This window comes from Micropterus dolomieu, linkage group LG08, assembly GCF_021292245.1.
Source record: "Micropterus dolomieu isolate WLL.071019.BEF.003 ecotype Adirondacks linkage group LG08, ASM2129224v1, whole genome shotgun sequence".
Taxonomy (NCBI): Eukaryota; Metazoa; Chordata; class Actinopteri; order Centrarchiformes; family Centrarchidae; genus Micropterus; species Micropterus dolomieu.
Window position 1 is genome coordinate 22,914,952 of NC_060157.1, and position 15,690 is coordinate 22,930,641.

General features: G+C 38.8%; 1 protein-coding gene across 2 annotated transcripts in view; it reads left to right on the forward strand.

Moving 5' to 3' along the window:
• The first annotated feature begins 111 nt into the window (after nucleotides 1–111).
• The window catches only part of l3mbtl1 (L3MBTL histone methyl-lysine binding protein 1), a 21,162-nt gene continuing 5,583 nt past the window's right edge, over nucleotides 112–15,690 (forward strand). Inside the window, exons 1-14 of one of the 2 annotated variants that reach the window (XM_046057585.1) lie at nucleotides 112–125; nucleotides 1,166–1,361; nucleotides 5,028–5,215; nucleotides 6,575–6,704; nucleotides 7,306–7,471; nucleotides 8,279–8,417; nucleotides 8,657–8,705; nucleotides 10,058–10,146; nucleotides 10,705–10,809; nucleotides 10,981–11,116; nucleotides 11,921–12,012; nucleotides 12,596–12,747; nucleotides 13,508–13,584; nucleotides 14,885–14,970. In XM_046057585.1, coding sequence (XP_045913541.1) covers nucleotides 1,196–1,361; nucleotides 5,028–5,215; nucleotides 6,575–6,704; nucleotides 7,306–7,471; nucleotides 8,279–8,417; nucleotides 8,657–8,705; nucleotides 10,058–10,146; nucleotides 10,705–10,809; nucleotides 10,981–11,116; nucleotides 11,921–12,012; nucleotides 12,596–12,747; nucleotides 13,508–13,584; nucleotides 14,885–14,970 — 1,575 coding nt within the window. In that variant the 5' untranslated portion in view covers nucleotides 112–125; nucleotides 1,166–1,195. Of the gene's footprint in view, nucleotides 126–1,124; nucleotides 1,362–5,027; nucleotides 5,216–6,574; nucleotides 6,705–7,305; nucleotides 7,472–8,278; nucleotides 8,418–8,656; nucleotides 8,706–10,057; nucleotides 10,147–10,704; nucleotides 10,810–10,980; nucleotides 11,117–11,920; nucleotides 12,013–12,595; nucleotides 12,748–13,507; nucleotides 13,585–14,884; nucleotides 14,971–15,690 lie in introns of those variants that run through there. The other variant, XM_046057586.1, reaches the window with a different exon arrangement.

The following is a 15,690-nucleotide window of genomic DNA, read 5'->3' on the forward strand; positions in this document are numbered from 1 at the left end:
TTTTCGCTGAAAGTGGAGCGATCGCACTCAAGTCTTTTTGCGATGCATTTTAGCCCAAGAGCAGTGAGTACTGGGGTCCCGCGCCTGCGCAGTCGGAGATCCGGAGCCGCAGGAGATCAGAGCTGGTAAGCCAAATTTCAGTACCGAATTGATCTGCAACACGAATTTATTTCACATTTTCACACGAACGTCTTTTAACCGCACAGGTTTTAATGGGACTAGTGTTTTTTTCCTGGATATAATAGAAGCATTTTACCGCTACGGCTAGTATCACCCACAAAGCTTTTCGTGTTAAAACAATATATAGGCTACTATAATGGCACGCGTTTAATTAACCTAATCGAGTTAAATGCATTTAAATAATAGAAGCAGCCGCGCCGGGGTTAGGTTGCTAAAATATCTCGCATGCTTAACGTTGTTGTGGAGTGAAAATGTTGCTCATTCATTTGAGGTGCTGCCGGAATGGGTGACAAGGTTCATTTTTTAGTAAATGTGATTTTCACGATTTGAGACCCTGCTTTTACACATTTCTTGCCTCAAGGATTTCAGATCCTCCGCCATTTTAACTGAAATATGGATGTGGAGCCTTTTGCCTAAATATTGGTCTATGATTATTGCCTCTTTTTATTGGAGGTAATGGGTGGCTGCTAAAAAGTCACACGGGGTCATGGCTGTTGATGGAGGAAGGCATCGCAGCCATTATTCAGTAAAATGGTACTCTTAAAAGTTATCTTTTTCTTTTATTTTTTTTTTTTTAAGTTTTTGGAAATAGCCTACTCAACAAAAGTCTTGCTTCTGTAGTTTTACATTTGTTAAATCAATATGTCTCAGAGCAATTTTAGGAAAAAATGGAAGCAGAAAATATATATGGAGAGAACAAATATTCTATGGTCATATAATGTTAATATGATGCTTATATTATGTGTTCAGAACTGGCTATAGCACCAAAGTGGGCTTAGGTTCAGCAGCATTTCATGTATTGGCTGTATGTAAAATGTTGTATTTACCCATCTTATGGATGCATTGTATAAACACCAAACTCAAACCAAAATGGTTTGCTACAACCACTACCTGTTAAAATTTTTTTAACGATTTTAGATTGGACCTAGTCCTTTGAACCAGAGAGCTTTGTTTTGTACTGTTCATCATACTCTTTGCTTTCCAGCGCTCCGGACTGAGGGACAGGGATACAATTATGAGTGCCAAAGTGAACATGGAGGCTCCACCTAAAGAACCTGATCGCACCCATTTGGACCCGTCCTCCTCCTCTCCCAGTGAGGCTGTCCTCATCTGTGGTAATGATGGAGTGGCCAAGAAGGCTCGGCCCCAGCCTCACACCACCACAGCTTTCCTCCTGCCAGGTGAGCACAGGTCTGAGCGTGGCAGTGTTTAACAACATGAGTTTAGAGAGACCGTCCTTTAACCTGGGGATGGGAGTAGGCTACAACTGTCTCAACAAGTATATACCCCATCAACAAATATATAGGCTACCCCATCAAAGGCACCGGTCCTGACCTCTGACCTTCTTTTACTGAGGATCAAGAGAGCACAAGTGTTATTGTTTCTGACTGTCCAATAAAGGCAAAAAAATTATCATAAAAACCTTTAAGCGAACAACGTTATTTGCAAACACTAACTAATTCGTCTAAAACAGGGTTTTCAAAGTCGGGAACTATGGGCGTCCCCTCACATCCACTTAATTTAGGTTACTTGCTTAGTTTTGCTAGATTTCTGTATACCTATAGGATCTGGATCATGTTCTTTGATCCCATAGAAACTCAACAATTGAGCCAAGATACCTCATATTTCTAGTTTGACATGTCAGACCACAGCAAATACATAAAAAACGTCTGTCCTACTGCATTTATTAGTTTCTGACTCTGGGAAAGTGGAAACTATCTCATTAACCAAATCACACACATTTAGGCTATTCTGTGTGATCTCTATTTGTTAGCTAATGTAATTTTTCACTTCCATTAACTAAGCTCCCCTGAAACAATTTGGATCCCCCCTGAGGCCCGCCTCTCATTTTTAAAAACCTGTGGTCCAAAATATCAGTATAAACTCATCTAAACTATTTTCCTTCCTCAAAAGTCACACCTACTATGTTTAAGTTCATTCACTGGGATTATATCTTAAACCAAGGATCCTTAAAGATATGTAAGTCAACTCCTGGAGTTTAAATTTCAGGACAACTAGAAACACAGGTGTGGGTTTATGACAGACCAACTGATTAACAAAGTCAGGATATTTATTGCAGGATCTGATACATTTTTACGCAAATTGCAAATGAGAAATCAATGTCTGATCCTAGTATTTTGTCGCCCTATGTATGCCACACACCTCCGGGAAGCTAGGAGGTTCAGCTAGCATCTCAAACCAACCATTTTTATCCATATCAAATACACATCAAACACCAAGCATCTAAATGAACTTATATCACAACATAAATCTCTCTGTGAACACTGGCTGCAGTTATTGCCTTCTTGATATATCTCATATCATCTTTCACAGCAGTCCGACCACTCTAAAGAGTTATTAGCTGGATAACAATAACAACAAACGCACCAATATACATATACAGTTACAACCGCTACCTGTAAAGCATGGGAGTGCTTTTGGTCATAGGAATGTTGATCAATATTCACTTTTTTTTATCTATATTTCAATGTTTTAGAAGCTTTATATTATTTGGAACGTGGTTGTATGGAGAGAAATAGTGATTTGAAGAAAACTCCCAATAAAAGTGAACATATAAACAGTCAATATGGCCAAAACATGGACATTCACCTGTTATTTGTTTTTTTAAATTGTATATTAGTTTTTTTTCATCAAATTTACAGTTACAGTTGTATTCCAGCCAGGTGTATTAGAAGATATTCAGTTGCATTATAATGAGCTGGATGATCGTTTTGATGGTGATATTGCTGTTAAAATATCGATTTTATAGCAGGCGAGGATGAACATTTCATATTTTCCTTTATTGGACCTCAGTTTACTCTTTAATAGAAATATAAATAGGTTATTTTAGTTGATTCATATTCCTTAGCTTCTGACCTTTTAAACAATTATGCATCTAGGCCTAATGGTTGAGGAGTTATTACTGATTCATTGTGGTTATGTTATTTTAGGCGTTTTTCCTGGAAATACAGGCAAATAGCTGGTAGTTACCAATTTATTAAAGGTTATTTAAGTCACTGCATGACATCAGTAAAATGTCTTGTCACTAGAGCTGTGATGAGCCAGTAATTGATTAGTCGATAAACAGAAAATTAATCTGCAAAAATTATAGTTTCACTTTTGACATCTCTCTGCATATAGTTGTGATTAGCAAATGATTAATTGAAAAAATTATCAGCAGATTAATTAATAGTCCTTTGTTAATCTGTCCATTGTGAGTCCGACAATGTTACAGGAGTGCAATACTAAATTGGTAGAGTACTCTTTTACATTATTGGGTGCAGTGGTGCTGATGAAACACTGGTCTCCAGTAACACAGGTTGTTTTTTGGGGGCTTTTTGCCTTTATTTTTTTGATAGGACAATTGAAATGTGGGAGAGAGAGAGAGGAGATGGCATGCAGCAAAGGGCTCAGCCTTAACATGTTAACATAGTGTAACTCCTTTTTTTGTACAACAGAGTAAATTTGCTTCTCTTTAAGTAAGTGAAGTTTATTTCAGTGGTAAGGTTTATTTGTATAGCACCTTTCACAATAAAATGTAAAACAATACAACATAAGACATACAATACGATGCATGAGAAAATTTAAATTCATATGGAAAACATAGAACAAAAAACATAAAAACCCCTCATCTTACTAAAAGCCGGCTTGAATAGCAGCGTCTTTAGTTGCTTTTTAAAAGAATCGTCAGAATTAAGACAATGTAGAAAGGGAGGCAATGCATTCCACAGCCAAGGTGCCACTGCTTGAAATGATGAGAGTATGAAGCTGTGTCAACTCAGATATGTAGGGAGGAACTTGACCGTGCAGGGCTCTAAAAGTAAGAACCAAGATTTTAAATTGAATTCTATACTGGACTGGTAACCAGTGAAGTGCTGCTAAAACAGGTGTGATGTGCGCTCTTTTGTTAATGTGAATTAAAAGTTTTGCAGCAGAGTTCTGAACAGCCTGGAGACGGTAAAGCTCCTTCTTGCTCAAACATGTAAAAAGAGAGCAAATAAAAGCATGAATGATCATCTCCAACTCACCCTTTGACGTCAGTGTTCAACAGTTTCTGACTAATTGTGTGGTATTCCAAGCACATTGCTGAATCAAAAACAACACCTAAACTCCTGAGGCTCAGCTGGACAGACGAGCCTAAGTCACCAATATGCTGTTTAATCTGGGGATTCTACTTTCAGGGGCAATAATTAGTGTCCCTGTTTTCTTTGAGTTCAGAAGCAGCACGTTGTCCCATAACCACTGTTTGATACTGGTCAAGCAGTTAATTAAAGAAGACAATTTATTGAACTCAGTTTCCTTAAACGAGCAGTACAGTTGAATGTCATCCGCATACAGATGGTAAGATATGTCACTAAATTGACTAATTATCTGTCCAAGAGGAAATGTATACAAAAGGAACAGGATGGGTCCCAAGACAGAACCCTGATGGACTCCACACGACAACCCTGCAGTTTCAGACATGATCTGATTTACATTAAAACTTCTACCAAAAAGGTAGCATGAGAACCATTTTAAAACTGATCCAGACATCCCAACCAGATCATGGAGTCTATTTATCACAATATTATGATCAACAGTATCAAAAGCGGATGAAAGGTCCAAGAGAACCGAAACTGTGTATTCCTTAGAGTCAGCTGACCTCAGAATGTCACTAGAAATATGCAGTTTCTGTGGAATGCTTTTTACGGAAACCAGATTGGAATATGTCAAACAGCCTGTGAGTTTATAGTGCGTTACACAAAGTGAACCAAATGATACAATAAAATAAAACAGGATGTGCTTGTCGAATTGTGCTGTTTTGTCTGTCAGAAAGTTACTAAATTTGAATGCATCTCTGTCCGCAGCTCCTGCTTCCAGCCATCAGAAGATAGAGGTGACGCCCGCTGTTGCCATGGGAGACCCAGGTAAAGGAGGCCGGGCCAATGAGACGGTCACACCCACCCTGACAGCACAGGTGGGCGGAGCTTGTAGCATTGTCCACGTCCTAGAGTGGAAGGAGGGGATGGCCATCCTGCCCAGCAGCAACCTCAAGGTAAACTGGCATTTCTGGCTTCAGCATGTGTCATATACAAAGTATACAATATTTTGCTCTTCCAGGTGTAGCAGCCCAACAAGCTACAGTTACTTCACAGCACCTTCTTTAGAGAGGATTTCAAGCAATTTTTCACTTGCTTGTTTTTCCCCTACAGTAGCTTTATGGATTGCCGTGGTGGCTCACTTGTCTCATTAATCTTATTCCCACAGCAATTACAGTGACTCACTCACACCAATGAAAACCTCAGTTCACAAGATCAACTGCAGCAAAATAACACTGAACGAGGTGCACATCAGTCACATGTCAGGAAACAGACAAACATTCATGATATCACAGATTCCCCACTGATAAACATACTACATCAATTGGTTAGTGCTGATATGATTAGGGGAGCAAGTGATTAGGGGAACAGAAAACAAATCTGTAATAATCGATAAATACAGAAAGTCACTGATCAAGTAACAATACTGAATATTAATATCAAATGGGAAGCTTTGGCAGATTTCTTTCCTGTTTCATATTTTGTTAAATTGAATGTTTTTGTTTTTTTGACTGTTGGTCAGAGAAGATCAACATCATCACTTGTTTCAAGGAATGATAAATTGCATTCAATATAATAAACAATTAACTGATTAAATAAACAATCTATAAATAAAACATAATGAAAATTATGACGAGTTGCAACCATTAAGGTGACGTCAAGACTTTGGAGAGATATTCAGTATACGGACATTTTAGGACGTGATTGATGCATTTACAAGAATTTACCCTTGGAGCTAGCAGTAAGTAAGACATTTCGGTAATATTAAGTAAGTACGTACCAACTAGCAAGTGGAAACAATGCAATACCCAAGACATCTTGGATTTAAATGTAGGCATGGACATTTTTTTCTCGTCTGTCTCAAATGACTGTCATATAACGGTATGATAATCCATTCCCAGAGAATTCACTGGATTTACATGCATATGTATGTTGGGTGATTGGATTCTAGTCACACAATATTTAACTCACATTAAAAGCACTCAAGACCTGTTATATAAACTTCCCTTTAAAGTTTTTCTGCTGTACATTTCTGGTACATGAATGGAGTTAAAATGTAACATTTGGATCAGAAACTACTGAAACGCACTCCACTGGGCGACAAAGCCAAACTACTCGATAAACAAAATGTGATGCACGTTTTCTCACATTAAAAAGAGGTTGTACTAACTAGAATAATATCTCACTAAACTCGAGGGACGTGGAAACAACAGGCAACATTGCAGATAAATGAAGTGTAAAACATCCAGTGTGCGTGTGTGTGTGCGTGTGTGTGTGTGTGTGTGTGTGTGTGTGTGTGTGTGTGTGTGTGTTAGTTCTGTGTGAGTGACGTAGGAACACTGAGCACACTGATCACCCCAGGGACCACAACCAGCACCGCTGAACCAGCAGCTGGGACTTCTGGGAGATCAGCTGACTCAGAAAGTGCTTCAGCCGACAAGCCAGGTAGAGTCATGGTTACGTAAGTCAGGGACTGAACAGAAAATGCCGTTGTTTTTTTTACTTTGCACTGAAAACAGGTCAGAACCAGTAGCTGCCAATTTTAATGCTTGCCACAAAATTAAATACCTTGAAATAATATTTTGCTTTGGTTTTAAGTCTCCTGTGTTGTAGCACGTAGTTGAGCAATAGAGTTTTTGTATGACAGGAGGAATAACAAATTTTTGTATGTCCTGATGTTGCAGGTGTCATGTTAGTTAAGGACTGTTACTTTCTGTGTATGGTTGCCCCTGTTACTTGAAATATTTCACAGCATGCCCTTTTGAATGATGCATGTATGGAGCAGAAATAAGGAATAATTCATTCAGCAGAACTCTTCTTGAGAGGGTGCAGCTGCATGTTAATGCTAAAAATATCTGGCAGGCATCACTCAGATGTTTGCAAAAATCCAAACCCAGCTGAAGAATTGATAAAAGTAATAAATATGTTGTGGAAATAGTCTAAAAATATATACCAGAAATACAGTTGTAGTGCAGTAACATCATCCACATGAATTCAGTTTTTAACTTCTGTAGCCTTTTATTAACTTTGCCTCTTCCTTGTATAGCAGATGTGTCGGCTCCTGTCGGCTCTGTGAGAGGTGCAGCTGAGGAACCAGAGAGGTTTGTGCCAGTCAAACCTGAAGTCCAGGTTGGACCGGGACAACAGAACCATGATCCCAGAGCTCAGAGGACCTACGCAGAGGAGCTACGCAGAGAGCCCATCGCTGACAGGTATGTTGGTAAAAGCTGCTTCTCCTTTATGCATGACTAAGTACATGTATATGCAAGCACAATCATTCATGCACACACTCTTTTCCTCTTTAATTCTTCTTAACTCACTTCTTCTTAATATCCTGGCACATACAGTTTTAACTAGGCTGTTTTGGTAGATTCCCTCATTAAATGTGCCATTTCAAAGTGTAGCCAGTAGTTGCTTCTAGTGGCAGATGAATGAGTGTATTCCAGTGTGTTCTTTGTGCATTAAAAACAGAAATACAAGTAACATTTAATGAAGCAACATGCACCCTATGGTGTGTTGATGACTGTCTGGACAAACTGCACTGTATATGTCATTACTCTATTGAGATTTTACCGTGGTAACAGGAGCAACTGTGTCTCAAAGTCTGTTGCAAAAGGTTTTGAAATGTTAAGAGGAAATATAATTTAATGAAAAAAACCTGTGCAAAATGTTTTTACATTGAGTGAACTCTCAGTGCAATGAATGTTAGGGCTGCATTCGCATACATGCTAACATTTCACTAACTACCTGGCTAGCAAACTATAAGTACATGCATGTGCTCACATTCTGTCACAGCACTTGGGGTCGTCTCAAGGCATTCTGGGAAAACCAAGAAGTCACTAACTGAAGTACACAAGCTGAGACAAAAATGGTACACTAACAAAAAAAGTACAACAAAATCAAACCTGCAATAGAGTACAAGGTGGAAATAAATGAAAACAGAAAATAAGGAAACAGTCTACAGTCTGGTGAAATGTGTAGACGCAAGGGACACTGTATCTGTCCTCTCTGCACCACAGGAGGAGTGTCGGGGTAGAGAAGGTGCCAGCAGGCGGGAGGGTTTCCTCCCTTAACCCGGATCACCTGAAACCCATGAGGAAGAGGAAGAGGAAGGAATACCTGAGTCCCTCTGAGGAAGATTCTGACATCGAAGGCACGGTGGGACAGCAGTGTCATGCAGCATTGTTATTTTCATTTAACATCCAGAGATTACCAGATGTTCTCATATCAGATGAGTTTAGTCAGATGTGCATGACTGAAAGTATTTAATGAGTTGAACATGGTTGATTAAAAACTACCAAGATCAAATATTCCTTGCAAATATTACAAAATCTGTGTTGGCTTATTGTCTTTCTACTCTTTACTCTTGTGTCATTTTGATTCTAATTTTTTTTTAGGATGAGAAAATGGATGATTCTAAAGCAGACGGCAGACACATCAGAGGAGGTAATAATTTTTTACATCTGTCTTTTTGTTGGTCTCTCCCTTACTTACAGAGGGGGACGCCTTACAATGGACATCATAACATCCTGCATGTCTTTGCGGTCAGTGGTTCAAATATCGAATTCAGAATGCTTATATAATTGGCATCAGGCTTGACGTCAAATTTACATTTAAATAACACATCAGGAACCGTGTAGGCATATTACAACAAAAGACAGACAGATACAGAAATAAAACCACCATCCTTTTGACTTGTAGGAAGAGAATTGTTGAATCAACCTTCCCATCAGTTCTGGACTATGGGGATGTAATTTACAGACACGCTGCAGCCTCCACACTTGGGCCCTTAGATTCTGTTTACCACTTAGCCCTGAGGGTTATAACCAGTGATACACTACTCACCACTGTATCCTCTATTAAAAGGTTGGTTGGTCTTCTCTCAATGAGACATGCAGTAATCATTAGTGTCTGTAAAGCTCTGGTCGGAAAATTACCATCATACATCACTGTTGCACTGGAACCCCGGTTCACTTTTAGCGCAAGAGCGACTGGCTGGTTCTTCATGTATCCTGTGCCAGGACTGGTCTTGGAAGATCTGCTTTTAGAATTAGTTCAGCAGACTCATGGGATCTCTTAACAATGTGACCTAAAACATAATGCTCTTATACCTCTTGGACATTTAATAACCATCCATTTCCTGCCTGCAACTGTTTAAACTGATCTTTTGGTGATTTTGAATGTTTGTATTTTCCATGGTGTAATCTCAGCATCATTGTAAATGAAAGTTGAATTGAATATAATGCAATTTCTTGTAATAACACCACAAGTCATAACAATTTAACAATTAAAACAAATTGAATCTCCATCTCTCTGACACTATCAAAAAATAATGGGTTGTATTTATCATAGGGCTGCTTCATTGAATTGTGTTATAGCATCTGGTGATGCTTTATTTCATCCAGTCCCTGTACGTCCTTAACACCTTTTATCTCGTCCTTCCATGACATTTCTTTCTTTTCTGCAATTCATTCCCCTGTAGACAGGACAGGTTGAAGAATAGAAGTACTAATTAGGTGTTGTAGTGGTATCAGAAATTGAACTTCAGGTAATATATTACTTTTAGATGAACATCTCCCTTCTAAACTTGTGCGTAAAATGACAGAATCAGGAATCATTAAACACTTGCTGCTCAGGGAATCTGTGTCCCTCCTCCTGACTTTTTTTCCGTCTTCTGTTCATTAAATTCCTTTCCTCCCCGTTTCCTTATGTTGGAGCTTGTGCTCCAGTAGTGTGTTGCTGTAACACACACTGCAGAGATGAATCAACTAAATGCTTAATTTGTATTTTTGGTGAAGCGGGAGACAGTAAGACAGAGCAGTGGACGTGGGCTCAGTATCTGGAGGAAAGCAAAGCTGTTGCTGTGCCCAACAAGCTTTTTCAAGAGGTATGTTGAGTTTAATATTCATACTGGTAGTTTCAGCCTGAGCTTGTGCCATGCACTCAAAGCATCTCCCAGTATACCCATGATTTTTAATCACTTATTTTTCAGCTCTGCAGCTCTACGTATTGCACAGGGGCAAATCTATCGTCCTGAGGGGAAAAATATAGTGCCGCATTGTCAAGGGAGGAAATGAGAAATGTAAATTTACGAGTGAGAAAGTGATGTATGTAGCCTAAGGTGTACAATATTATTATTTTTTCTCTGTTACAGAGATGTTGAGGGAGTTCTTAGTGTGGTTTCATTTAAAAGTTAGTAATTTCTCTAACAATTTTAACTGTTTTGCATCACTTTATCTTGATGAGATCTTCTGTCCTTCTGAGGAAAAAACACAAGTAGTATGAGAATGATGAAAACGCTGTAATCTCAACTAGTCTAGTCTACAATTTGATGTGTTCTAATATTTTCTTTGTCCTGATCAAATATCCCCACAAGGATCATTCATTTTCACTTTATTTTAATCTCTGTGTTCTGTACTCAAATATTATTATCCCATGTGTCCAGTCCCAGAGAGTGCCAACAGTGAAGAACGGCTTTAAACAGGGCATGAAGCTGGAAGGCATTGACCCGCAACATCCGTCCATGTACTTTGTCCTCACTGTGGCTGAGGTGAGCCAGACGTCCATTAAAGCAGTTAATGGATCTTAATGGCCAGCCTGATTATTTTGGATTAAAACTCACCATTCACTCACAGACTACTTTGCATGCAGGAGGAGTTCATCCTGGTGTCACCTTCTCCAGCGTGCTTTTGTTTCTCTAATGCATCATGTCATCATCCAGGTCTGTGGTTACCGGCTGCGGCTCCATTTTGACGGCTACTCTGACTGCCACGACTTCTGGGTGAATGCCAACTCCCCCGACATCCACCCTGCAGGCTGGTGTGAGAGCACAGGACACAAACTGCACACCCCCAAAGGTCAGAGGTGAAAACACTCTGGACACTGTGAAAGACCAAATGGCAACTAGAATCTACAGTAAATAGCATGACAAAAAAAACTCCTGTGCTTCACTTAGTCTTACTTTTCACGGGATAAATCTTAAGTAATAGTTCAATGTTTTGGGAAATACACTCATGAGAAGGTTGATACCACTCTTAATGCCTGTGCAGTAAATTAAGATAAAGTTAGCTCAGCTTTGCATGAAGAATAGAAACAGCTAGCCCGGCTCTGTCCAAAGGTAACAGACCCACCTACCAGCGCCTCTAAAACTCATTAATAAACATGTTATATCACATTTCTTTTATCTGTACAAAAACCAAAGAGGAGAAATGATACATTGTGATTTTATGGGGGGTCATGTATAGGACTATTTCTTGGCCAGAGGTAGTAACATGGTGGAGTTTCCACTGCTTGCTCGACAACGTCATGGTGTCGGCGAGGCTCCAGGAAGTCAGTAGCCCGATTTGTGTACATATTAAACAAATGAGATATAAACTGTTAATTTGTGATTTTTAGAGGTGCTGGTAGGTGGATATTGTTTCCATTTAAAGCCAGGATATCTGTTTCCATCAGTTTTCATTGTTTATGCGAAGCTAAGTTAAACATCTCCTGGTTATAGCTTCATATTTAACATAGAGATACGAGAGTAGTAGCAATCCTTTTGTCTAACTCTCTGCAAGAAAGCAAATAAGTGCGCTTCCCAAAAATGTCAAACTATGTTGGGCTTATATTTAAATATTAATTCTTTCAATCTTCTCTCTGTATTTCTGTCGTTCCTGCAGGCTGTAAAGAGGAGGAGTTTACCTGGACCAACTACCTGAGAATGACTAAAGCACAAGTGGCTTCCAAAGAACTCTTTGCCAGTCCTGGGAGGGTAACTGCCACTATATAATATACGGTAGTTGTATTATCTACAAGCATGAATGGATGAGGTGAATGATTTTGGGAAAACTCCAGATCCAATGAGAAGCTGTTTTAATAAAAAGTTCTGCACCTTCTATCTCTCTCAGAAAATATTGACTTTACTTTAAGTAGATAGTGATAGTTGAAGACCAAAAGTGCCAAAAAACAATATTGTGACTTTAAGTATTTATAGCTTCCACCTGCATTGCTTTGTAAAAGGAGGCCTGATGTCCTGTCTGATATTTGTGTTCATATTAATATTTAATGCGAGGACATCATAAAGCTTTATTCGTGTTTGGGTTGATGTTTGCTTCCTTCTGCACACTAATGTTTACTGCTTGCAACTTTCAAGCTTCAATTTATCAAACTTTAGCAGTCTTTTTTAATTAACGGCGAATCCATAAACAAATCTAGAAACAGCACAATCAATTTCCCAACAGCTCAGTTTCTGTTTAACTTTCACCTAATTTATCAGCTAGTCCACAGCCCTGTCTGTCTCTACTTCCTAATGTGAACTTGCCATGTAATCTCTAATATTTCTACTTCCTGTGTAGATCGATGTGAAGTGCGATTTCGAGATAGGAATGAAGCTGGAGGCTGTTGACCGTATGAACCCCTCCCTCATCTGTGTAGCAACCGTCACTGACGTGGTGGACAACCGTTTCCTGGTTCATTTTGACAACTGGGATGACACATACGACTACTGGTGAGCCTCAAAAACATTGGGGATGTTTGAGCTTTGGGAAATGACTCAAGAAAGCATCTTGAATAAATATGATACTGAGCAGCTGTGGAGAAACTGAGGCTTGTGATATTCTAAGAAATTGTTTACGCAGCGTAGATTGAGAATTATCAGAAGAGAGTCATGGAGCTCTTTTAATATTTTCTCTGGTTTGGACTCAACCAACTCCTAAGGAAAATATTGGACTCTTTTGCTGTTAAATGCTCCACTTTCTTCACTAGCTAGTTGCGAAATGTGTCAGGATTTTTAGCAATTTGTTGAAAAGAGCTTCTCTGCTTCAGCTGGAAACAAAGTTAATAATGGTGCTGAGACAGTAAAGGTGTCATAAACCCAAAATAAAGAGCTAAAAGAGTCTATTAACGCACTAGAGCTGTACAGTTGAGTCATAAGTGGGTTTGTCATCATGAGTGAGGCCTTTTACATTACATGTAGTTAGTATAAAGCTTTAAATAAGCATCAGCAAAACCCACAGTAAAGCTGGTCCAGCATCAAGGTCAGCAGCTCTAAAACCTGACAGTTATTGAACGCTATGGTCCAAGTAGATCTGAATAATTAATAGACTAATAACTTATTTCAATCACAGAATCTTTCTTATAATGAATCTACCAAACTGCAGCATTGCTTGTTTATTATCACTCATATCATTTCTGCCTCTGCCAATTTTGTCAGAAATTTCTATTGTAACTCAACGTTGGACGTTGTTGTTGTTTGTCAAAATATGTAGGTGTGATTCCAGCAGTCCATACATTCATCCTATTGGTTGGTGCCAGGAGAGGAACCTGCCCCTAACACCACCCCAAGGTGACCAGTGTGTTCCCTGTTAATCATTAATTTAATTTATTTAACATGTTCATTGTCACAAATTATTAACAACAACTATCTAGTCTATACCAGCTATCCTTCTTGTCCCTCTGTTCCTTTGGGAACTGGGATTAAGGACAACATCCAGTCAGGACTCTACATTAACCGTTTCCCAAAGAGCACATGTCCTAATGAAACAATTTAGGACACAGAGAGAAATTTTTAAGTAAAACAGAGTTTATTATGATACAATGTGTTATATACATATTTATACTACGTGTGTGTGCTCCTTCTCCTTGTGTGCAATTATGATAAAAAAAAACAGAGGAGGACTATGGAAGTGAAGACCCTGGTATCTGGACACTCGGCATGGACCTTAAAATATTGACAAAGCTTTTTACAACATTAAAACAGATTTTTTGAAACATTCAAAACAGCTTTTAAAACACTAAGAGAAAACACTCATCACAGTAAACTCATTGCATTGTGGGTTGTGGCGTGTGGGACTTGTAGTTTTGGAAGCGGGGACCGATACATGATACACCAACACAACCCACGCCACACTTAAACAAGATTGCTGAACAATATTTATAACAATAACTTGTAACAGATGTAAAAAAGAACAAGGGAAGCGTGTTGCTCTCAGGAGGAGGAGCGGCTAGACGGAGCACATATTGGCACCCAGGCTTCCTGGTTCTGGCTAAATCTACATCTGTCCACTGCAGACACACTATACTATACTATAAATAAGTGTATTAGTATAAGTATAATGTTAATTTAATAATATACCTTTAGTATAATTCTATATTAGTATATTAATTACATAATGTTACTGTATTGATTATATCGCAGAACAATGTGTTAAACATTTGTTTGCTGTAGAATGTCGAATTGTTTTTAATCTCCCGCCTCATCCGGGTTATGATTGGTCGGTTCACGGAAAGTGAACCTGGTCTTTATGAAAAGTTGAACATATTTCAACAAAAGGCACCCGGTATAGCTAAATGTCGAGCTAGCCAAAACCAGACCTTCCTTGTCTTATTCTATCCTATTTTCTTTTCAGCTGCTGACGATGCACGTATCTATTTTTAGGGGCATATGCGACTGAAATGGTTGCACTGTAGAACCCTGACGGTACACACACACACATTTTTTTTATAATCACAAAGATGAGCTCAAATTACACAAATAATAAAAATATCAAGAACTTATAAGCAAAAATGTGCAAGGTGGCATGTAGGGGTCAAATGTTTATATTTGTATTATCTGACTGATGTGAATTTATTGTTTGCTATACCAGATTACCCGGACCAGGGCCGATTCTCCTGGTCTCGCTACCTGGAGGAGACAGGTTCCAAGGCAGTGGCCGCTGACGCCTTTAAAGTGGTGAGAACAAATAATAAATGTACAATTTTTATTCACAGTATGATAAGAAATTATTACATTTGGGCCTACAGTTTATCTGTAGTGTGGTTCTGTGAGAACAGAGAGACAGAAAACAGCAACAATGGTGTAGGCAAAGAGAGACAGAAAATGTCAGAGTAATTAAAAATAATGAGATGATTATATTGATTATGATTATAATCCATATCAGATTTCTAAGAGTGCTGCAGTGAATACATTAGGCACAGTTTAGGCGGGACTTTTAAATAACAGATGTTAATGTTCCATCTCTCTCTCCTCATTTCCAGTCATCTCCTTGTGCCTCAGCTGGAAGTAATGATGACTGTGAATTGTTTTTATCTTATTTTACCAATAAGGTGGTGTCAATCAGAGCCTCTATTACCCCCGTGGCCTCTTACTCAGAGGTCCCTCACCAGCAACAACAGAGTTTTAACCAGTTTTATCCCATCGACTTGTCTGAGCTTTTAAAAACAGTATCACAAATGAGAGTGTCCTCCAGCCCACTTGATATAATACCTACAAAATTTTTACTGAAAGTAATAGATTCTGTTGGGCCCCATTTGATCTCTGTTTTCAACAGCTCCCTATCTACTGGTTGTGTCCCTGATTATTTTAAAACGGCTTGCGTGAACCCACTTTTAAAGAAACCTGGTTTAGATCCCTCTCTCCCACATAATTTTAGACCAATTTCAAAACTGCCTT